General features: G+C 40.0%; 1 protein-coding gene across 3 annotated transcripts in view; it reads right to left on the bottom strand.

The window, feature by feature from the left end:
- Positions 1-2,444: 2,444 nt before the first annotated feature.
- Positions 2,445-23,357, bottom strand: part of LOC125886006 (ral guanine nucleotide dissociation stimulator-like 1) — a 29,176-nt gene continuing 8,263 nt past the window's right edge. For all 3 annotated transcript variants that reach the window (XM_049571902.1, XM_049571901.1, XM_049571904.1), the window contains 16 exons: positions 21,183-21,472; positions 18,204-18,248; positions 17,850-18,019; positions 17,523-17,683; positions 17,127-17,438; positions 16,912-17,015; positions 14,195-14,279; positions 11,871-11,924; positions 10,214-10,300; positions 10,076-10,108; positions 9,270-9,391; positions 9,085-9,180; positions 8,046-8,181; positions 7,617-7,874; positions 6,857-6,971; positions 2,445-4,971 (listed from right to left, as the gene is read on the bottom strand). In XM_049571902.1, coding sequence (XP_049427859.1) covers positions 4,817-4,971; positions 6,857-6,971; positions 7,617-7,874; positions 8,046-8,181; positions 9,085-9,180; positions 9,270-9,391; positions 10,076-10,108; positions 10,214-10,300; positions 11,871-11,924; positions 14,195-14,279; positions 16,912-17,015; positions 17,127-17,438; positions 17,523-17,683; positions 17,850-18,019; positions 18,204-18,248; positions 21,183-21,472 — 2,223 coding nt within the window. In that variant the 3' untranslated portion in view covers positions 2,445-4,816. The remainder of the gene's footprint in view (positions 4,972-6,856; positions 6,972-7,616; positions 7,875-8,045; positions 8,182-9,084; positions 9,181-9,269; positions 9,392-10,075; positions 10,109-10,213; positions 10,301-11,870; positions 11,925-14,194; positions 14,280-16,911; positions 17,016-17,126; positions 17,439-17,522; positions 17,684-17,849; positions 18,020-18,203; positions 18,249-21,182; positions 21,473-23,357) is intronic.

Here is a 23,357-nt window from a genome sequence, read left to right on the forward strand (position 1 = left end):
CCCCCCCATGACCCCTAACAGGATAAGCAGTTACTGAAAATGACTGAACAATGGGTCTGTTTGCCATCTGGTGTAGATAAACTAATGAATACAATGAGGCTGAAAGTCAAAGATTCGAATCATCAGTCTATAATTCTTCAAGTCAAACCGTCATTTATTGGTTAGTGGTTAATTAATCAGTGTGCAGTGTACTTGTGGGGGACATTGCAGTCTCCAGAAGCAGCTGCAGAGTCAGAACTCCTCGCTGTCACGCTACTCTTTCAGATAAAATCATGACACTACGTGAAGTCATGCAGTCCGCTTGCTGAAGATGTCTGCGATGTGTTCAGGCAGCTGCGAACCCGGACCTAGGATGACGCCTAGTTTCCATACAGTTTTGTTTTGTGTGTAAATTTCCGCATAGTATACAGAGTACTTTCCCTACTGTTCAACACAAGGAAATGCATCTTTTTATTGATGTATAGAAACCGCAGAAATGTTTTTGTCATCAAGTCTTGTGGAATGAGAGTTACAAAGACAACAACAGGATGACGACCAATAAGCGAGGTCATTGGCCCGTCAGGTGTGACCCCAGTTTTGTAAAATATTTTGTAAAAGACGTATGATTCACTCTGCATGCACTTTCTAAGTTGTACAGTTAGCATGCTACCACTGTTAGCTCGCTAAACATGCCACCAAATCTTTCACTTTGAAAAAATATATAAAAAGAGCTGTATTATATTCATCAATCTGTTAGCGAATTCATTTTTATGCTAACCTCCTGTGGCACAGTGCATACAGTCTGTCTGATGTCTGCTGCAAAGGTAAAACATTTTGCAATGCAGCCTACTCGAGGCAAATTCCAGACTGAAAAAACAAAGAGAGCAGTTTCACAAACACAGAGGTCACTGAGGTTTTCATAGGAATGAATGGATTTCCAGTTAAGGGACACAGAGCTATGTGGAAACAAGGCGTGAGTCTGAACGAGATGGAGGTAGCTGCTTGCAGACAGAGAGGCTTTGCCCCAGCTAGGCAACCAGAAAGGGAGCTCAGCCTTGCATCAAATTTTTCCCAGTGGCCACATGTGGTATTGCAACGGGAAAAAAATTCCCTGCGGCCCAAAAAGCATTTTCCCCATAGGCCACGAGACATCTGTACAGGGGAGCAACTCCACTGGATTGACTAGGTGCCATCTTGGCGTCCAGTATCTAGTTATTATTAAAATCTATGCTGTGCCCAGTCAGGCTCCAAGAAAACATTATCTCTGTCTTCTGCTTAGGTGAATTTAGATTTAGATTTATAATTTAGTGGAGAATTGCCGGCAAAAACGTGCATGTTTCCGATCCATCTTTAGCGCAGTTAACATGTATTAGCTCGAAGGACTGACTTGACATGTTAACTTTATTGTTTGAACATTGCTGTCACCCTGAACGTCGGGCTGAACCCCAAAAATCTGGCAGTTCAACAAAGTGCTGCTTGATAGTCTGTATGAAAAAGAGGAAAGAATAGTTGAATATTCATGTTCAACAGCCAAATCCGAAAATTTTGAGTCAGGTACAGCCTTATAATACAAACCATTACTCAACACCACATACTGCATGAGGGGCAAACACAAGCAAGATAAGCAGTAGCACTGTTACAGCAGACATAAAAAAATATGGTTTAAAAGTATACACAGATAAGAGGTAATGAAAGAGAATGCATACATCTCTGCCTCTATACACACACACACACACACACACACACACACACACACACACACACACAGGCACAAACACACACCCCTTGCACTGACCTCCTGGAAATCTGACCCTTCTCCTCCTGACATTGAAGGTGTTAATGAGCGTGAGTGTTCAAAATATGGAAATTAGACCTCCGACAACACGCAGCAGAACTGGCCAGACAGGTCACGACCTCCCGCCACCACACAAGCACACATCTGTCACTGTGACCTCTGACCTCTCACATAGTTAAATGTTTCATCAGGGTGCCGAGGCAGGAGAATGACCCCGCCGACCTCCTTGCACCTCTCCTCACTCGCTTCTAGCAGCATTTCTGCAGCTCTTCAGTCGAAATGAGTCGCATTTGATCTTTTTGATTTTCATCTCGAGCTGATGTCTTTAACTGCTGAGACAACAGTGTTTCCACTCAGAGATTTTATCTGAACTCGTTGCCCAAAATGTAGGTCACTCCTCAAAGGGCCGGATGTTTGACAGAAGGATAAACCAGTTGTTTGACTTAGAGCGGGGCGAGCAAAGCGAGACGGAGCAGTCAAAGCATTTTTGTTTGGCGCCATCTGGTGGTCCGCTACAAGCATCATGTTTATCCAGTTGCAGTTTCAGTTATTTCAAGTCTGTATCTGACTAACAAAGCCAGAGTTGACATCGAAATCTCAAATAAGAATCATACATTTCTGGACTCAAGAAATTCCTCAATCAAAAGCAATACAATAAACAAAAACAAAATATATGATAAATAGAAATTAGCTTTATTAATGGACACTTAATACTAATCATAAAGAAAGTGCTTAGATTAAACTCTAAAAATAAAGAATCTATTGTATTAGAACAAAGACATACAGTAACGTTGATGACTTCACTTCCATTTCAAACTTAAAGGAGGACGGAAACAACACAAAAGCCTCCTGATAATACAGACAGACAGGACATATAGACAGACACAGTTGAAGTCCTCCTTCATATTTAGTATTGCAGCTGCCAGACCTTTGTTACCAACCTTTTACCTGACCTATTACAAAGCACCGCAGCATTAAAGCTGCACTCAGAGATGTAAAATCCTGCCCAAAACTGAGGAGACACTTCACCAGTGTTTTTTCTTTTTGTTCATTTTAAACATAAACGTGAACTAAAATTTGACTTCACCTTTAAACCAGTTTTAAAAGCTGCCTTAAGAATTTTGGGGAGGATTTCACAACGCTGAGACGATCTTACACGTCAAAATAAAATCACGTACTGAGACACTTCATTGTCACTTACAGGAACCGTTCTTCAGATTCATTCACAGCCTCACATGCCACTTGTCGTAGATGCCTACTGTTCTTTTATCACCCTGAATTACAGCCTTTATCTTCACTGAGGAAAACATACCAGAGATATTTCTATGTCAGATATTCAACTCCTCTTTGAGCATAAATGCCACAGTCCAGGTCAGACCACTGAGTGTGTACACATCATGCTCAACATGGAACGTCTCTGTTAAATTACAGCAGACCGTAAAAAGTCAGCTTTTGAGCTTATGGGATACCAAAGAACTGAAGGAATACTTCGCCTGGAAAACGACCATTTGTATCTCTCACTGTGTGTCATCTTGAAAATGTTTTTCTTTCCACACGCTGTCACGGTGAACAGAGGATCCAAAAAAGGCGAATATTTTTCATGAATTAAAGTAATCAGGGTCTACATTTCACCACAAAACATCTATTAACATACACCCACACAACTCGTGCAGTATTATCCCAGTCTCATTTATCCAGCTGAATGCTCAGTTCTTCCCATGCACATGCTTTTTGGCTAAAATGTTACAATATAAAACACCTCCTCTTACGAATAGTGTGCCGGAGCAGTTTTAAATAGTAAGATTTTACCAAAAAGTATGTGTCTGGGAAGTATTGAACAAACGTCTAGATAAATGGGGCTTGGATTATACAGCACGAGTTGCGTAGGAGTTTGTAAACAGATGTTTTGATACTGTTAAATGCGGCACCCATTTACTTTGACCTTTTTTGGATTCTCCATTCACCGTAAAGCCATGTGAGCAAAACATGGTTTTCTTCACAACTTCAGCATCACACAGGGTGAGTTACTGTCACACAAATGATCATTTTGGGGGTGAAGTATTCGTTTAAGTACACTTATGTCTGAAAACAGTTTAGCACTGAAAATTGAAGAGGGAACACACAAAACAAACACATCTTCCTCATGCCACTTTTGCTCTAAAAGCTGAATACTGAAATGCATTAAATAATTTAAGTTGATAAAATTATATTAAGTTACAATAAAACATTTAAACTACAAGTCGACTGAATACTTATTACTGACTCTCCAAACTGTGTTTCAAACACCATGTCAGAGGGAGTCTAGTTGTTCTTCCATTGTCCTTAGCATGACCGAGATGCTTACTCATCATCTTACAGTAAGCATCTCAACTTAGTCACTCTGGTTTGCGCAGTTAAAAGAGTCAGTTACTCATTCAGCCGCACGTCCCACGTCTGCTGTACAAGTCCCAGACAAGAAACTGCAGCCGGGTCTGTCAGCTTATTTCTGCTGCCATGTTGTCTCCTGTAGAATCACGACACATGACCGTTTTCTCAGACCAGCTGATCCTGATGTTTGTGTTCAGCTGCAGTGAAACCTGAAGCAGTGTCCACTTTATAATCCATGGTGTAATGTGTATTTGTTCACAATAATATGAGTATATCTCAGCAAAAAGGTCCCATATGAATTGTGGTCCATTATCCAAAGATGCTGATGTTTAAGATGAACAAACAAAATCCTAATGTCTTGGTCAGTTTCTTCTTTGAGTCTGTCTTCAGTGTGCTTGAACATTTCTCTCTTCTTGTATCACTCTTTAAACAGAATAAGTAAAACACATTGCTGTGTTGCTCCCGTTACAAGTAATGAGAACTCCTCAAGATTATTTTTCAGTCGAAATTCAGTTGCTCCAGAGTCTCTATTTCAGAGTCACTCATATCTGCAGCACAGTCACAACCTCAACCTCAACAAACAGCCACAGAGGTGTTGTTGGGCTGCTGTTTGCAGATGAGCAGCTCCTCCATCTTTAACATGGACTCCTAACGGTCAGCCCAGACAGATGCTTTTCACTTGGCGTGGCAGTTCTTAGGTTGGACTCCAGGACTGGAAGGGGAGCCCAGATGTCTCCTGTGGCTCCTCCAGCGCTGACGCAGCACAAAGTCATAGTTGGAGGAGGTGCACATGGCATAAAACACGTTTGCTTTGTTGGGGATCTGGAGCTCTGAGGCAGAAAGAGGAATGGGGTGATGAAGTGTTGCAATTTATTTTCCATTAGCCTGCTTTATCTGCCTCTATCTCAGTCAGTGATTACAGATCTTTCTCAGAATAATACGGAGGGTAATTTTCAGAGATGCTGGCATTTCAAATCCATTTAGAGAAATTGAAAGCATCATTGAAGGTAATGTAAATATAGTAACAGACAAAACTTGAGTTATCTTCCTTCATGTCTGAGCAGCTGATTTGCATTATAGCTTATTAAAGGCATTGTAAGTGAAGGATCTGATTTTTGCTTCCTCTACGATGAATTTCCTGACATTTACTGTTTCTGTTACAGAGGCCAAAACGCCAAAACTTCTTCTGCTACTAGATTAGAGGTCGACTGATGAAACGGTCAGCCAGCAGCCATTTAACCAGGCCAGTTAATGCCATTTTAAGATAATGATGGCTTTGGCTGATGCCGATGCAGAATCGTCAGTGTGGCTGCTGTGGAACAAAACTGGCGCCCAATTATTTGCCATTCTACAGACAGACAGTCAGTGGGCGCGGTAAAACAGTAGGAAATGTGCCAATGCACGTAACCTAAGAGAAGACTGTAACCATAATCCACAGGCAGGTTTTCCAGCTTGGGAGTTTAATTTGCACTTGCCACAGTGTGACTGGCTTGCAGCACAATTCACTTGTTGTATTAAAACAGTGTTCAGCTTGAATTTTCCAGGTGTAACTCCCACTCATGACCTTGCCCATTATTTGCAACAGTCAATTGAGTTTTAATATTTCTATTTGTTCACTCGTGCCTTTTTGTGTGTGTTTTTACTTTCTGTACAATTAATTGCCCTTGAGGGACAAAATAAAGTTGAAGCTGAATCTACAGTAGGCAAGAGTAACTGCAAAGCCTTTTAGGGTTGTCCACATGTCAACAAAATGTTTTGAAATTTTTCACAAAACTATCCTGCAAGTTACAGCCTACTAGTAAACAAGATTATTGTCAAAGCAATGGCACTACAAGAACAAAACAGTGAACGTGTGCCCTGAGTGTTGTTTTTCTTTTTAAATCAAGTTTAATTTTGATAAACTGTAGATAAGTGGTTCCCAAGTGATGGGTCACAGTCCAAAAGTGGGTTGCGGATCCATTCTGAATGGACTACAACGTGACTCTCAAACGTAAACATACTTTATTTTGAAGTAAGTGAATTTCCAGCACAAAGCTTTCATTCTTAAGTGCTGTTTCCTGCTGTAGGGTGAGTGGCTGACGGACAGCTACTTGACAAAGACAGCAAACTAGCTCAACAACATGGCCAAACGAAAGTATGACGCTTAACGTATTAAACTGTGTGGACCTCAAACTAATGACTAAGGAGAAATCTGGACCCGTGGCTGGACCAGTTGGGAACCACTGCTGTAGACAATGATTCAGTTTATACATTTTTTTAAGTTAAAATAAGTGCACGGCAGACATCATAGGAAACAGAGACAATGCAGACAATTATAGTGTCAAATAAATATTAATTTAAGATCCCCACTTTTGTGCTTTATATATCGGCCATTGAAAAACTTATATCGGTCAAGCACTGTACCAGATTAAATATCGTACTACATTTAGACGTTTTCAAAAAACTGATCTAGGTCGATTTTTCTCTTTAGTGTAGCAGAAAACAGAGGAATGTCTCCTGTCTATTAGTTCTAGTAAGTTTTCGGTCTGATGCTGTTTGACTGGCATCTTTGTATTTCAGCACATAATCAGCTTTAAATACTATGTCAATGTTGGTTCTGCTTGTGTTTTGTCTTTTATCAGAAGTAACTGACTAAAAGAGAGGCTTAGTGGAGAGTTCATCCTGTTTGGACAGGGTTAAAAAAAACATTAGACTGCCAGAGGACAAGATATTCACCTTTTCCATTGTTGAGCATCTGGCAGAGGTTAAAGTTGTGGCAGCTGATGTCCTCCATGTTGTGTTTCTCCAGAGCTCTCTGAATCACCTGAGGTGTGTGGTCCTGACTGGTCAGCTGGAGATGAGACAGACGCCAGATGTCAAACTACAAACAAAACTCTTATTCAGAATACCCAAACAATAGATAGTCACCCTCATTTGAAAGCCTTTTTAGGTAGTCCTGCTTTTCATAGATTGACTGTATTTTCAGAATTACCAGGGACTCTTTTGACACAGTAAAAACACTGCAACATACTGTTTAAATCATTTATCTATCAGAAATGTAAGGACTTGTGAATCACTTCTGGTTACTTACACTGAACATCAGTCATTATTTTAGATTTTAAGACATTTATTGATTTATTTTATATTCTGAAAAATATAAATTGATTAAAAAACATGTACAATGGAAATAATTGTTAGTTTCAGCCTAATTAATGTATTTAAAGGTTTATTCATAAATTCCTGTCTGCAGCTTGTTTGAAAAAGCCATAGAAAAATTCCTAAACCTTTGATCTTGCACAAATACTTCTAGATGAAACCTGTCAGCTGTCTCTCCACGTAATAAAGCTGACACAAATGATTAAGCAACACCACCAGCTTCCTCTTCTGGTTTCTTTTTGGTCTTTATTTCTAATTCCCTCTCGAAGAAAGTGTTAAGTCAACCGAAACCAAGCTGGCCGACCTCAGAAACACACGATTACACAACCACTTCTCTCACCAGTATGCTCTTGTAGACGTTTCCATTGCTGACAGACTCCACGCTGACCCTGATGATACATGAGTCAGCAACCTGTTTGTTGTACACAGGCAGCACAGCCTGAGGAGAGCAGCTGGACGATGACTGCTCGGGACTCATAACCAGAGAAGGAGAGCTCAGGTCTGGGTGTGAGGAGGAGGTGGACAGACTGGGAGAGGAGGAGGACATGGAGCTGGAGGAGAAATCCTGGGCAACATTGTGGAGAGAGCCTGAGAGAGACTGAGGGAGGAGAGGAGAGGAGAGGAGAGGAGAGGAGAGGAGGAGAAAATATGAATATTACGCCCCAGTTTTATTTTCCCTACTTTTTAAAATCAAACAAGTGCCTGTGCAACTTTCTTTCGTCGTTTTTTGGTTTTAAACGATGACCCTGCTGAGGCGGTCGGTGCTCACCTTGAGTTTGAGTCTATGTGGGGAATGCTGAGGGGCAGAGAGCTCCTCCATCTCTGAGCTGCTGGAGCCAGAAGACGAAACACTGATCTGGTCGGCATGTGTCTTCCTCAGGGAGCTTTCACTGGCTGTTCGCAACCTGCACACACAAACACAGTTTAGTTATGTACCTTTTCCCAATAAAGCAACTTTTAGTCCGGCAAGAATAAAGTATGATATTACTGGTAATTAATTCTTTTTTTTTTAAAATTAAATAATTCTTTTTTACTTATATTTTTTGTATCACTGTAACCATCTCTAGGTTTTATCTAATTATCTTTATTTTTTTTTAATGATAACTTCTTTATTAATTTATTTTTACTTAAATTTTTTTTGCATATTTTATTCACTTGTCGTTATTTTTATTTCTCATTTTAATTTTTTTATCACTGTTAATGTCTCTCATTTAATCATCTCTTTGTTTTATTGATTATGTTTTACTTATTCATTTTTACTTTTTTGCATCACTGACATTACCTTTCTATTTTATTTATCTTTATTTTTATTTTTCTATTAATACATTTTTACTTGGATTTTTTGCATCCTTATTACCATCTAATTCAATCATCTTTATTTTTCTAATTTTTATTTCTTAATTAAATAATGTTTAACTTATTATTTTATTTTTATTTAATTTTATTTTTATTTATTCTTTTTTATGAAGTCTTTTTACTTACAGTTATCTACTTTTATGATCACTATTACTATCACTTTATCACTCCATATGTACAGAGGTAGTTATTTACCTATTTATATTTATTTGTCCATTGTGGGCATTGAAACTGATTCATACATGCCCCGAAAATTTCAATACATAAAACTGTTAAGAGGGAAAAATTTAAATATCTACTTTTTTTCTACCATTAACACAACAAATCTTAAGTCTTCTGGTTCAGACACATCCTACACACATCGGGCTGAGGTTTTATATCACAGCAGTCGATGTCATTCGAGGGCAGCTGCGGTTATATGTTAGAGGCCAGAGGTGGTTTTCCAGACTTACGAGGCAAGTTTCTTGGTGAGCAGACGACTGCTCCATGAGTTGGGAGAACTGGGACAGGGGTCAACTGGAGGCTCCAGCTCACGAGACAGCTCATAGCTTCAGGAGAGAAAGTAAAATTAAGAACTTATGCAAAAGGCTTCCAGTCAACCTGATATGTGTTGAAATGGTGTTAGTGTGTGTCTCACCTCTCCTGGTCTGTGAGCAGTGTGTGTGCCTGCAGCCAGGCAGTGATGTGAGGGTTTACTGGGAGGCTGTAGTGGGAGCAGGAAGCCTGGAGCTGCCGGATCTGAGAGAGAATCTCAAACTCCTATAAGAGGAAGAAATAAAAAGAAATGCAGATTAAATTATAGAACAGAAAAGAATATGGTAGAGCATGACCTATACACTAATTCTGAGTTTAATGCCTGCAACACGTTCCAAAAGAGGTTGGGACAGCTGCATGTTTACCACTGTGTGATATCACCTTTTCTTTTAAACAACACTCAGTAAGCATGTGGGAACCGAGAACACTAATTGTTGAAGTTTTGAACGTGACATTTTTTTCTCAAGATTCACAAGCTGGCCTCCTGAAAATCCTATTTAAAGACAGTCTGCGCCGAAGAATGGGCCAAAATCCCATCCTTACACTTTGAGAAATAAGTTTCCTCAAACACAAAATGTCTTGAAGCTGGCATTGCAAACGAAAGCCTCTATATATTGCACGTACGTAATTTTTATGGATTAAAATGTTGAGATTTCCTGGTCAGTGTCGTTTTGAGCCAATGTCTGGTCTATATTTGGTAAGAATGCTGCACTGGAAATATGTTTAGAAAAAAGATATCTGACTAGTTGAATACTTTTTTCCTCCACTGTATGTTGAAAAGAATTTGCACATCGTTGCCTTCTGTTTTTATTCATATTTTACACAGCATACCAGCTTTTTGGAATCAGGGTTGTAAAACAGGGAACAATCAGTCATTCATGTAAAACACCACCAGGGGGCGACACCTACCCGTCTGCGCTTCTCAAAGTTGATGAGTCCACCCTGTGAAAAAAACAAACAACAGCTAGTGTTACAAATATGGCACCTTTTAAAAAATACCATAAACAGAGCAAACTAAAACAGCAGATGGGTTTGATGTGTTCTCACCTCCACAGTGTCAGTCAGTGCCGTGTCCAACATGGTGAGGACGGTCAGGTAAGTGCCGAGGTATGGCACAATGCCGCTGCTGATGCTCTGAGGACACAAATCAAGTGACAGTTTTACATTTAGGTGATCACTGTGACAATAGAGAATTAATCTAATATTAATTCCTTGCAAATATCTAATTAAATATGTCAGGCATTCTTAAGAAGTGGGACAAAACCTTATTTTGTTTCTATTTTTACTCTTCAGTTAAGCCTGGAAAATATATTCTAAAAACTTTAAGTCTTAACTATTTAATCTTGTAATGGGCCGACCTCCCAGTGATTTATTACCTTAAAGATCATATCATATAGAGCTGACATAAAGTTATGTTGTCGTGAGCAGCCATTTTATTTTGTTCATTTTTTTAAGAGTTCTCTTAATGCTAATCAAATACTAGTTTTTGAATCATAATTCTTATTTAGTTTTGATTTAGGGGGCCTACAGAGTTGACATGTTATGGTTTAGACACACCTGATAGCAATATTATTTAATGAATTTGTCAATAAATAGAAAGCTTAACAGCACTTGAGCAGCATTTCCACCTTTTTGGAAACCAAGAAGTGAGACAGGAGTCCTTAGGATATAGCTCAACCCTTTAATGCCTGGTTAAATTATGTTTTTTTAGAGATCTGACAGAGCTGACAAAAATTTGGGACACATCTTATAAGGGGCAACACTTTCATAAAGAATATATTTTATAACAAAGATGATTGTAACAGTACATTTTTACACCGATGTTATCAGTATGCACTGTTAGTTCTAGATTTTTAAGACTTCAAATACATTTTGTAATTGTTTCCAGTTGTGAATTTTTGTCTGGAATGAGGGTGTTTTCTGGCACAACTCAAGTTTGGAAGTTATAAAAATGAAAGCAGATCAAAATATCTTAAGAATCATATTTATTTCATATATATAAACCCTGTTTCACCCCAGAAATTGAATTAGTGTGTTGATATCATAATTTTGAGAGGATTTTTTCTTGGTAGGACACTATTTGTCCCAGTTCTCAAGAATGGGTGATATTTGCAAAAAGCTGAAAATATGTCATTCAACTTCTAAATGTTGCTCTGCTACAAAATTATTTTAAAGTAAGAACGGAGTAAGAATCTTGAACACAAGAGGACAAACTATAGAGGTCACTATATGTTATGTAAACTAAAATAAAACAATCAGCTGTAACTGAGGTAGAAATGTACACAGACCATCACTATTTGAACAGAGTGAATATGGTGGTATAAAACATGTTACACGCAGCCCTGCCTCAACTGAGTAAACTGGTACACTGTGAGAAACTGCACACACGTCAGCTTTTACACCCCTAACCTACGTAAGGTGGAAAGCTATCAATCATTACAGCTGTAACTGTGGAAACTTTTTCCATCAAATTAAGAGATAAAAGAAGAGGAAACTGGAAATCTGGTGTCTATTCGAACAAATTATATCAGATTGAGAACTTGTGACTTCTAAAGAAAGTAGAACTGATGATCCAGGCAGATAAAAACAGACCTCTGCCTTTTATTTTAAGTGGCTGGAAGCATCGCTGACACATTTGTGCTATTTTGGTGGTCAAACCTGACTGTTGGGTTATTTCCAAACAAAGTGATGACTGTTTTCTTACAATGTGTTTGGACACTGAGCCGGGGGTGGCGCTGCCATCTGGGGGAGTCCCGTCCTGCAGAGCACAGACAACATGTTTGTTAACACACACAGCGACTTTAACTCAGGGTGTTGCTGTGAGGGTGCTGGGTGTGAGGTGACAACAGAGCAGATTCGTTATATAATTGTTCTCTTCAGGGTTGAACGCCTGTTGACAGGGTGTTGTTGGATGTGGGAGGGTGTCTCTGCAGTTAGCATTAGTTCGTGCCCATTTACCCACTTTTATTTGTGTTTTATTTGTGTTGGCTGCAAACGACGACTTGTTCATTATTCTATAGAGACTGGGCTGCTGATAAGGCGACTAAATACACAATGATACCGATTGTTTTTCACAGGGAACAAAGGACACAGGGCGGCAGGTGAACTGGAGACTCAACGCTCAGTTTACTAATTAACCAATGATTAGAGGCCATTTGTAGACAATACGTTCAGTAAGTGGATTCACAGGTTGACATGTGTGTTTGACACCTTTCACAATACCTTATCACAATCCCCCAAATCCCCATCCATCCTCCACCACCTCAACAATTTTACATTGTACTACTAGGGGCAGATAGGACAATAACTGCATATGCACTTTATCTTGTCCTTTTCATGGCAGCTTATTTATCATCATGTTTTAGCCTATTTTAATGTGTGGGTATGTGAGTGTGTGTTGTATTTCGTTGTATGTGAACATGCATAACAATAAAGGCATTCATTCATAACACACTTTGATTGCAACTAACACTTACTGTTATTACTATTCATTCTTCGATTAATCGGTGAATTTCAACACAATATAATACCTGAAAATAATGAAAAATGTCCAGGGTGACATCTTAAAAGTAGTAGTCTATCAATTTAACAGTTTGGCCGATAGGACGTTTTACGAACTATCATTAATAGGGTAACTTGCCTTCATGGGATATCTAGACACTTAAATCAAAATTATCATTACTATGTCAGTCTCAAAAATCTACTTCAAACATCTTATTTTGTCTCATCAACACTCTGAAACCCAAAGAAAGCCATTTCCAAAAAGATATAAAACAGAAAAGAAGCAAATGCTCTCTTTGGCGAAGCTGCAATCAGAGAATGGTTGATGATTTTTTCATTGATTAAATGACCAAAATGCTGAATTCATTTGTCAAAATAGTTGCCAATTATTTTTCTGTTGATCAAGAGAGCCCTAAGAGCCCTGTAAAACAGGAAAACCAGGCCTCATAGTACAAGCTACACAAGCTACGTGTTATTTTCTTACTGCTGTGTATTTGATAGTTTGCATTTTGTACTCAGGGTAAACACGCCAGTGAAATTTAACCCAGCTCAATCAGGAAAACAACCACCGCCCATCACACCTCTGGAAAGAGCTGGCACACTTAAAAGTTCATGGATCTTTTCCTCATTAATCAGGCAGAGCCATCAGAGCCCATTGTTTCCCATGTAGTTTATATCATAGAAATAGAATGAATAACAAGGTCACTGATCTGTTTGGCACAGTTATTTGACTGATGCAAAAGAAAATGGCGATTGTTGTTAGTTGTGTTGGTGGCAACACACGTCAGTGGGACTGTAAAGTGTGTCACACACTTAGTTGAGATCTCCATTTTGGCCTACGCCCTTACATAATTTCCTTATTAAACAGAAAAACACAACCATACATCAATTCAAGTTTCTGTCTTTCATCGAACTAAGACCAGCTTTAGCTCAACTGCCTTGGTAACTCATATAACACACTTCATTCAAGCTCAACAGAAGCAATATAAGACTCACCAAAATTGTCTTAGTTAGTTGTCTAGTTAGTTAGTCGAGCTTTCCAACAACCACCAGCTCTGGTTTGGTCTAAATAAACCCTTAATTCACAGTGTTGTATGTGAAAATATGCTGGCACTACATGCTGTTTATCCCTGTGGTCTCTCTCTGCGTCTCAGCTGTCCGCTGAGCAGCAGCTGTTGCTTGTTCTTTGGAGGCAGCTACAGTAACTTTACATCACCCTTCAACAAATATGTAATTAATGGCAACAAAAAAAAAACAACAGGTAAATAGGGTAATGTTTTAAAAGGTAACAGATTGCCTATTTGAAAATGTTCTACTCCACTGCTCATTTTATTTTTCCTGCAAAACCTCACATCTATAACTGTGAGACTTGTCGCAAGTCGGTATGTTTACAAGAAAGTTAGATCACTACAACAGTTGCAATGGCAATGATACACTTACAAAATGGCAGCTGCTCTGACTGTCCTGCTACTTTGATTCTCTCTCATTCTATTTTACATGGTTTATGTCAAGAACACATGTAGTTACCTCCATCAGGATCTCTCTGCTGGTCAGTACACAGTTCTCATCGGGGAAAGTCTCACACAAGTGGTTAAAGGAGGCCATGCTTTCCCTGAAAACACGCAAATTAAAACTGTTAAGACAGTGTTTTTTTCTGCAGCCTCAACCAGGCTGCATGCTCAAAAAGGAAAAATGATTCAGGTAAATCCATTGTGGAACTGATTTTCTATCTTCATTCATTCTCACCCAACCTTCACCTGCTGCAGAACTACACACAGGGCTCATACATACAGTGCCCTCCAAAAGTATTGGAACAGTGAGTCCAATTCGTTTACTTTTGTTGTAGACTGAAAACATTTGGGTTTGACATCAAAAGATGAATATGAGACAAGAGATCAACATTTCAGCTTTTATTTCCAGGTATTTACATCTGGATCTGATACACAACTTAGAAGATAGCATTATTTGTAATGGAACACAACATTTTTAGGTGAGCAAAAGTATTGGAACATATAAACTTAAAATAGATTAAAGTGAATGAGACTTAATATTTAGTTGCAAATCCTTTGCTTTCAATAATTGCATCAAGCCTGTGACCCACTGACATCACCAAACTTTTGCATTCTTTTCTTGTGATGCTTTTCCAGGCTTTCACCGCAGCCTCTTTCAGTTGTTGTTTGTTTTGGGGGGTTACTCCCTTCAGTCTCCTCTTTAGCAGGTAAAATGCAAGCTCTATTGGGTTTAAGTCTGGAGACTGACTTGGCCAGTCTAAAACCTTCCACTTCTTGCCCCTGATGAACTCCTTTGTTGTTTTGGCACTGTGTTTTGGGTTGTTATCTTGCTGCATGATGAAGGATCTCCCAATCAGTTTGGTTGCATCTTTCTTTAAATTAGCAGACACAATGTTTCTGTAGACTTCTGAGTTCATTTTGCTGCTGCCATCATGTGTTACATCATCAGTGAAGATGAAAGAGCCCAGAAGAAGCCATGCAAGCCCAAGCCATGACATTACCTCCACTGTGTTTCACAGATGAGCTTGTATGTTTGGGATCATGAGCAGATCCTTTCTTTCTCCAAACTTTTGCCTTTCCGTCACTTTGGAAAAAGTTAATCTTTGTCTCATCAGTCCATAAAACTTTTTCCCAGAATTTTTGAGGCTCATCTCTGTACCTTTTGGAAAATTCCAGCCTGGCCTTCCTATTCTTCTTGCTAATGAGTGGTTTGCATCTTCTGGTGTAGCCTCTGTACTTTTGTTCATGAAGTCTTCTGCGAACAGTAGATTGTGATACCTTCACTCCTGCCCTCTGGAGGTTGTTACTGATGTCACTAACAGTTGTTTTAGGGTCTTTCTTTACAGCTCTCACAATGTTTCTGTCATCAACTGCTGATGTTTTCCTTGGTCTACCTGTTCGACGTCTGTTGCTTAGTACACCAGTGGTTTCTTTCTTCTTCAGGACATTCCAAATGGTTGTACTGGCTATGGCCAATGTTTGTGCAATGGCTCTGATTGATTGTCCATCTTCTCTCAGATTCACAATTGCTTCTTTTTCACCCATAGACAGCTCTCTGGTTTTCATGTTGGTTCCACCTCTAAATGCAGTCTGCACAGGCAAAATCTATCGTACCCAATCTGAAACTGAGCTCAGACATTCAGTGCTATTTATTGTTTGAATAGTCAATGTAATTGGGAGACACCTGGGCAACAAAACACACCTGTCAGTGACATGTTCCAATACTTTTGCTCTCATGAAAAATGGGTGGGTTCAAACAAAAGGTGCTATCTTCTAAGTTGTGTATCAGATCCAGATGTAAATACCTGGAAATAAAAGCTGAAATGTTGATCTCTTGTCCCGTATTCATCTTTTGATGTCAAACCCAAATATTTTCAGTCTACAACAAAAATAAAGGAATTGGCCTCACTGTTCCAATACTTTTGGAAGGCACTGTACGTTACAAAATGAATTCAAGGACTTTCAAGCACTATTTTTTCATTTATATGGGTTAGTTATCACAGTATTTTAGCAATAACTATATAAAATCCTCAACAATACATCTGAATGGCATGAGACTGATGGTCTGCACATGGTGCAAGACAAGAGGGAGAGACCCCCACACTTGCCTTATTTCACAAAGAATAGTCAATTTGTTACAAAATGGACTGAACATTATGAAGAAAGGATAAATCATTGTTTAAATAAACCCATGCCAGCTGGACTTTAAGTTTTAATTTCAGTTCTTGTTGGAGCTATGAAACGAAAACAAAACCTGTAACTCATGTAAAATTTTGCTAAGCCAACATAGGCCTACTGGTTTTGCTGAGGTCTCAAGAGTGGAGCGAAGAAAAAATAGACTATGATGTCAGGCAGGATGTCACAAAAGCAAAAAAAAAGGGAAGGGAGAGCAAACTGAGTCGAGATGGTGACACGTCAGAATTTAAAAATGAAAAAGCTGAGCCATTTTGATTATAATGACTTAGGAAGCAAAACTTTGGTCAAAATGTAAGTCAGTATTAATGTGGTTCATTTGAAATTCAAGGATTTTTTTAAGCACCCTACTAAAACGGGGGCTATTTCCAAGGTATTCAAGTACTTGTTTTGTTTTTTCAATCAAAATTCAAGCACTTCAAGGACCCTGTGCGAACCTTGTTAACATTTTGTGTCCTTAAAGTCAATACTTTGTTCCATAGAACTGCGTTTTATAAGTGAGTAAAACAACAGTGTAGTGTCTTGTAACGGATTGCTGACCTGCTGACAGCAGCCCAGGTCTTCTTGAGGCGATACACAGCGTTGGACTGCAGTGCCGATAGAATCGCCCTCAGAGAGGAGAAGTTTTTCAACTGTCTGCACTCCTGTAGAGAAAAGACAAGAAAATGCTGTTTTGTTATGAGATTTTGACAAAGGTATGTACATTTATGTCCCTTGATGATAAACAAAATTTTAAAATCTTCTTCGACCCTGACCTGAGCAATAGCGATCCACCTCTCAATGATGCGTGCCCTGTGTGCAGGGCTGGTGTGCGTGCAGCGAGGTGAGCTCGGGGCAGTGGAGGGGTACAGGAAGGTAGAGGGGGAGTTGGGTGATGAGATGGGAGAGGAAGTGGAAGGGCTGGGAGAGAACGGGCAGAGGAGTGAGGTGATGACACGGTTGGTGACAGCGTTGAACTGGGAGATGGTGGCACGGACGGATGGCGCCAGGTGTCTGTTTTCCTTCTTGTCACGCTGGGACCAGACGCAGCCCAGGCAGTGGAAGGGCTCTACTTTGACAAACAGCTCCTGAGGCAGAGAGAGGGACAGTGTGAATCAGTGACACACATTAACACAGAAATGAGCTTTGAGATGTTTGTTGATGAGACCTACAGCATCCAGTCGGGTCAGCTGCTCTGCTACTTCTCTCTCAGGGAAGTCCATGAAGTTGTTTGTGTCTTCCTCCTTTGTGGACACGTCTCTTCCATCCACCTGATCTTTGTGCTCCTGTTGCAATGATTCACTGCTGTGCTCTGACGCAGCCTGGCTGCAATCTGTCAAACACAACAAATCATAAGAACAAAACAGGAGGCAAAAAGGATTTTATATTTATCTAAAACTCTAGTTCACTGCCTGTAAGTGATCCACAGCTCAGTCAAGGTCAACATGATGCTACAGCAGACGATCATAGTTCAGTTACTTTCATGCTAAATTATGTACCTTGTTCCTGGAGCTTCTTGAGGAGGGTCTCAGCAATCTGAGCCAAGCGTCTGAAGCAGAGGCGATGCCGCAGATGGACACACAACAAGCGGAGGGCCTGGTACTGAGGAGGCTCATGGAAGTCTTCACTGTATTCCTCCAGCCATAGCCGGATCACCGGGGGTAAGGTGCTGCGGGGATGATCGGGGACATTAATACATTTTAAATATAGTGTCAGTTTTTACTTGTTCAGGTTCACTCTTGATAGAGATTTAAGTGTGTGATTTCACTCCATAACATCGTATTATCAAAACTAAATTGGACTGATGGTGAATCCAAACTGATTTTTGCAATTGGAGGAGTGAGCACACTCACCTGCGTGGGCAGACGGTTTTGTCCAGGTTGGCGATTGAGTCATCTCTGTGGAAAAAGTTAAACACAATTATCAGTTGAGAGCATTTCAATGATAATCATCACATGAAGGGACAACATGGCGGCCAAGTCGTGACAGAAAACATCCTGTCAACAACAAATGTTTAAGGGTTGATCCTCTGTGACTGTCCAGCCTGTGGAAATGTCCTGCAACACTCTGAATCCCTGCAGGTACACTGTGGCCTCACAGAGCGATGAGTGTAAACAGACTGACGCCTTCCTCAGAGATCAATTGAAGGAAAGGTAAAGCCTTTCCACACCAAGTCTATAGTTTTTATCCAAGATCTGTGGCTTGTTTAAAATAAATATAATCTCACATTATGTCATTTACATTTACACACTGACTCTGAAACCTTTGTCGGTCATTAAAGTTTCTGGAGCAGGTGCAATTTACTGCGTTCTTCCCAAGCCGTCAGAGTTTGAACATTGTAAAAGTTGTGTTTGATCACAACATAAGATACATAAGTTGTAATTTATACAGCACCTATTAAGTATCAGAGCAGGTGGTTTACAAGGTAACCACATCTTACATCCTGTAAAAAAATCCCACAAGGAACAGGAGGGAAAACACACATCCCAGGTCGACCTGAGGCTGACCTCGAATAAAGCTCACAGGAAACCGGTTGGCACCAGCACCACAGATATGAGGGCCACTGTTTGACAAATAATATATCAACTGAACAGCGCTAATGACCAGTTTCACACAGTCAGCCATTTGCAGTAAAGGTGAGCTTTAAAGGTGAGCTCCGAGAGAGACAAAAGACCAGTCAATCTCTATGAACTGGATCTGCAACTGTTTGAGTCTTAAATCAGATTATGGACAAAAAACTTTGAGAAACTTCTACTCACTCCTACAAACTGCCTCTAGTGCAGCATTAAAAACCAAAGAGGCTTCCTGTGTCTAACCATGAAATTTATTAGTTACACTCCTTACTCAGTCAAATTAAATCTCAGTGTTTCAGGTCACAGAGCTTCAGTCAGGTGAAGCAGCGCCTCTGCTGGGTGTGGAGGGTGTAGTCATGACCACACTGGAATGGAACAAAGATCCTGACTGCATTGTTTTGTTCATGACAATAAGACCTGTCATTAAAAACTCACCAAACGTCAACAGAGGTTTGACTCGTGAATAGCTGACTTGATGTGAAGAGGGTTTTAAATAGCTGTCATGTCTGAAAATTTGATGTGTGCATCTGGCATGTTGTAAAACCTGGCTACATTCGACACCATCTGCATACAGTGATGACCTTTGTAAAAATAGCAGATACTCTAAGTAACAAAAACAGATATAATAATAATAATAATAATAACGACTAAGTTTTATGTGATTTGAACTTTGAAATATATTTCTCAAAGCACATAATGTGGGTACTATTAATGTCAACTATCTTTAAAATAATACTTTGACATTTGAGGGCTTTTTTGCCAAAAGTTGGCTGAGAGGATTGATAGCACCACTCACATTTCTCTAATATGAGGCTACAGCCTGCAGACAGTTAGGTTAGCTTAGCTTAGCACAAAGTCTGGAAACAGATTAAGGCCCCAACCACACTAATACATTTTCATTTTAAAATGAAAACCATCTCTGTACACGAAAATGCAGATCACATGACTAGTCACACATACTGGGCATGCGTACATCGATATAAACAGGAAGCAGGTTGTCTACTCTCTAGTTGGTCGCTTGGTTGCAGGAAATACTACGGAGATGGCGAAAATTTAGACCAGAGATGTCTCTGTTTGGACCCACAATGAGGTGGAACTGTGACTGCAAAATGTGAGTATGAGGCGGTCAAAGAGGCAGAAAAATAATGGATGTAGCTGTAGTGACGGCACCCATTGGTTTGTGGACTTGAGTTCGGCATTTCGGCCATCAGCAGCTTCGTTTTTTGGAGCCAGAAGTGACCATATTTGGACAAGAGGCTGGCGCTGTGGAGGAGTGAGGGGTGGATCTGACTCATAGACTGCGGTGATGCCTCACAGACAGCCTGTCACTCAAAGCAGACCCTTCCTTAATTATGCATAACTTTAATCCTTAATAAAATGTAAATGTGATCGTTCTAAAAAACATTCACCCCACATACAGCTGTCATGAAGGGGGAAATTAGCCATAGAGACCAAACTGTTTTTTGTATCAGGCTGGAAACATGTTTATGTCTGCTGTCAAGCAGGGCATTTTAACATGGAGGTCTATGGGGACTGACTCCCTCTTGGGGCCAGCCTCAAGTTTCCATTAGATGAACTGCAGTTTTAGCCTCATTTTTCAGCCCCAGAGGTCGCTGCTTGCAGAAAACAGAATGGGAGTCATTGCAAAGCAAATACAGTGAGATATCAGAGCGGTATCGGGAACATTAACTACTGCCAGAGGAAGCCATAGCCATGGGAAAAGAGTCCCTGCACAAGAAGGATGAAATCATTAAAATGTATGTGGGCCTAGGTATACATTTTTGGCTTGAAACATTTTGACTGACAAGACCCAATCTAGAAATTTATGTATCTGCTACATCATTTTCAACAGTCTTGGTTTCCACCTATCCAGAATAAAATGCAACCCCGGAGGCTTCAAACTAAAACGGGGTCAGCAAAGTTTTTAAATACTGGAGTAGTGTAGAAGCTAGGTGTAAATGTAGCAATAGCAAAGTGACATACATCTACAAAATCCCCCCAACAGCCGCAAGCTCACAAAAGAGCTGCTGGCTTCATATTGAATGAACAGACATGAGAGTGATATTGATCTTGTCATCTCTCTGCAAGAAATCAGCATCTCCATCAGGATAAATATTTGGTATTAAACTACGTAGCTCCCTTTATGAGCCGAACTGCAACAATGACCTCATGTGTGGACTTTCAGATCAGCTGATTGAGCCCTCATGGTTTTTGTTAACATATCTCTCGAGTCAACAACAGCCCTCCTCAGTGCCTCACCTCTGAAACAGCAGCTCAATGAGGGTGCTGGTGGAGGTGAAAGCCCTGTAAGTGGCAAGGAAGACACGGAGGAAATCGGGCTCCTGGTGCTCAGTGTCCAGGAGGTGGGTGACCAGGCGCTCCAGTGTGGCGGCCTTCAGCCTGCGCACCTTCACCGTGTGATACTGGACAAAGCTGAAGGATGTAGGGAGCTCTGCCGTGTCCGAGCTTGGCAGGACGGGCTCCCTGCGCAGAGTGATGCCAAACACAGCCCCGTCCTCCTCCTCCTCCCCCCACTCCTGCACCGGGTCCTGCAGGAGAGAAAGCAAGGTCATCAAGATCTGGCAAATAATCCCTAACACACAGCCTTCTGTGCTGCTCCTTTCTGCATGATATGGTGGATAATACAGACTTTAATGTGCTTGAAATCTTGTCGCATAAAACACAAACAATATTTACTGACGTTTAAAAGAAATATACTAAACAACAAGAAACTTTTTCTTAACAGAATTACTGTGACAAAAAACTCATGACGCTTGAGATAAGCCTTCACCCTGAGTCACTTCATTAAAAAGGCCAAACTCAACGTCAATTAACCTCATGCTTGAGATTCTGCTTGTGACCCAGCCTTGAACTCTGACGCACACACACACACCTGGTGACTGAGCAATCACTGGGCGATGAAGCATTCACTGGCTTGTTTGTTTATGTCCACAAACACAAGGACAATTTATTAAACCATGACACAGATCGACACCATGTTATTCTGAATTTAATTCTAACCCTATTCAGGGTTTCTGCATCCTATGACAAGTTAGATTTAAGACATTTTAATACCAATTAAGGCCTTATTTTTAGATTAATGAACTCAATGCCTTTTAAGAATTCTAGGGAAACACAGGAACCCTGTTTATACCTGTATGAATAGCAAGATTAAAGTTAGGTAAAGTTTTTCTCCTGATAGTTTCTTCTGCCTTCTCTCATCAAAATGACCTAGGGGGAGGTAGAGTGTACGGCCCAGTCTGGCGGGGGGAGAGTTCAGTCCACAAAGACGTCTCTCTTTGGCTCTGTTCTATCTATCTTCACTTTTTCCAACCTTTCTATCCATCTAACCCCTTGGATCCCACGCAGACCCCCAGACGGCACTATTACTCACACTCATAGTCACAAGTGTGTGAATCAAGGGATTGTATAATCTAGTCCTACACTGAACTGAACCAGCAGTGATACGTTCCCCTCACACTACACATTATTATTGTTACAAAACTGCATAGAAACAATAAAAGAAGTGGCCAAAAAAGATCATGAGGTCTTTCTCTGACCCAGACAGGTTTTGAATTAAACAAGTAGGGCTGCACATGTAACTGAAATATCACCAGTTATTGAGGTATTGAGGTAAAGGACCATGCTTGTTCTGGAGAGATCCAAGCAAAAATGACATCATCATCATCATGCCACACTAAAATCACAACTTGCATCACGATCGCAGTATCTGTCAAAATAACTGATATAATCTTTTTTGGAACCCTAGTATCAACTGAAGACGTTTCACTGACTCTTTAGTTACTGTGAGTGATGTGACGACAATATCCTAGTAATTAATGAAGCATTATTATATTGTTTTATGTTGTATTTACCAGAACAAAATGACATAAGTAGAAATATTAACAGGAATATTCTCAAGTACTGAGTATCGTAGGCTGTGACAATGATGCGTTTTATTTAAGATTTAAAGTTCATTGCCATTTTTGAATTTTTAACATGTGTAATACACACCAAAGACACTTAAAGTAGTATAAGATATAAAGTTAAGCATTCAGATATTGAATAAATACAGCATGATTTATCATAAGAGATGTAAATCTGGTATTTTCCCCATTTTAAGAAAGGAGCTGCTCATATAAGACCACTTTTTATAGATATTAAGGAGCTTCTGTCGGTTTTCATCCCTTTGATAAAGTCTGTCTACCCACTGTTATGGCAGTTTGGATCAGCTCTGTATTTCCAGTCTGGCCTAAGTGATATAATCTAGATGGTGTCCAGTAGAAGTGATTAAGGATTTTTGACAACCGTACTTTTGTATCCCTTTAAATTTTTGATTGATTTTAGCTGATCATCTTTCATTTAAAGCTCTTTCTCCTTGCTCGTCCTGAATGCTGTTAGAAGTGTAGTAGTCAGACACTGATGCATTTTACT

The sequence above is a fragment of the Epinephelus fuscoguttatus genome, linkage group LG3 (genome assembly GCF_011397635.1).
Source record: "Epinephelus fuscoguttatus linkage group LG3, E.fuscoguttatus.final_Chr_v1".
NCBI classification, from domain to species: Eukaryota; Metazoa; Chordata; class Actinopteri; order Perciformes; family Serranidae; genus Epinephelus; species Epinephelus fuscoguttatus.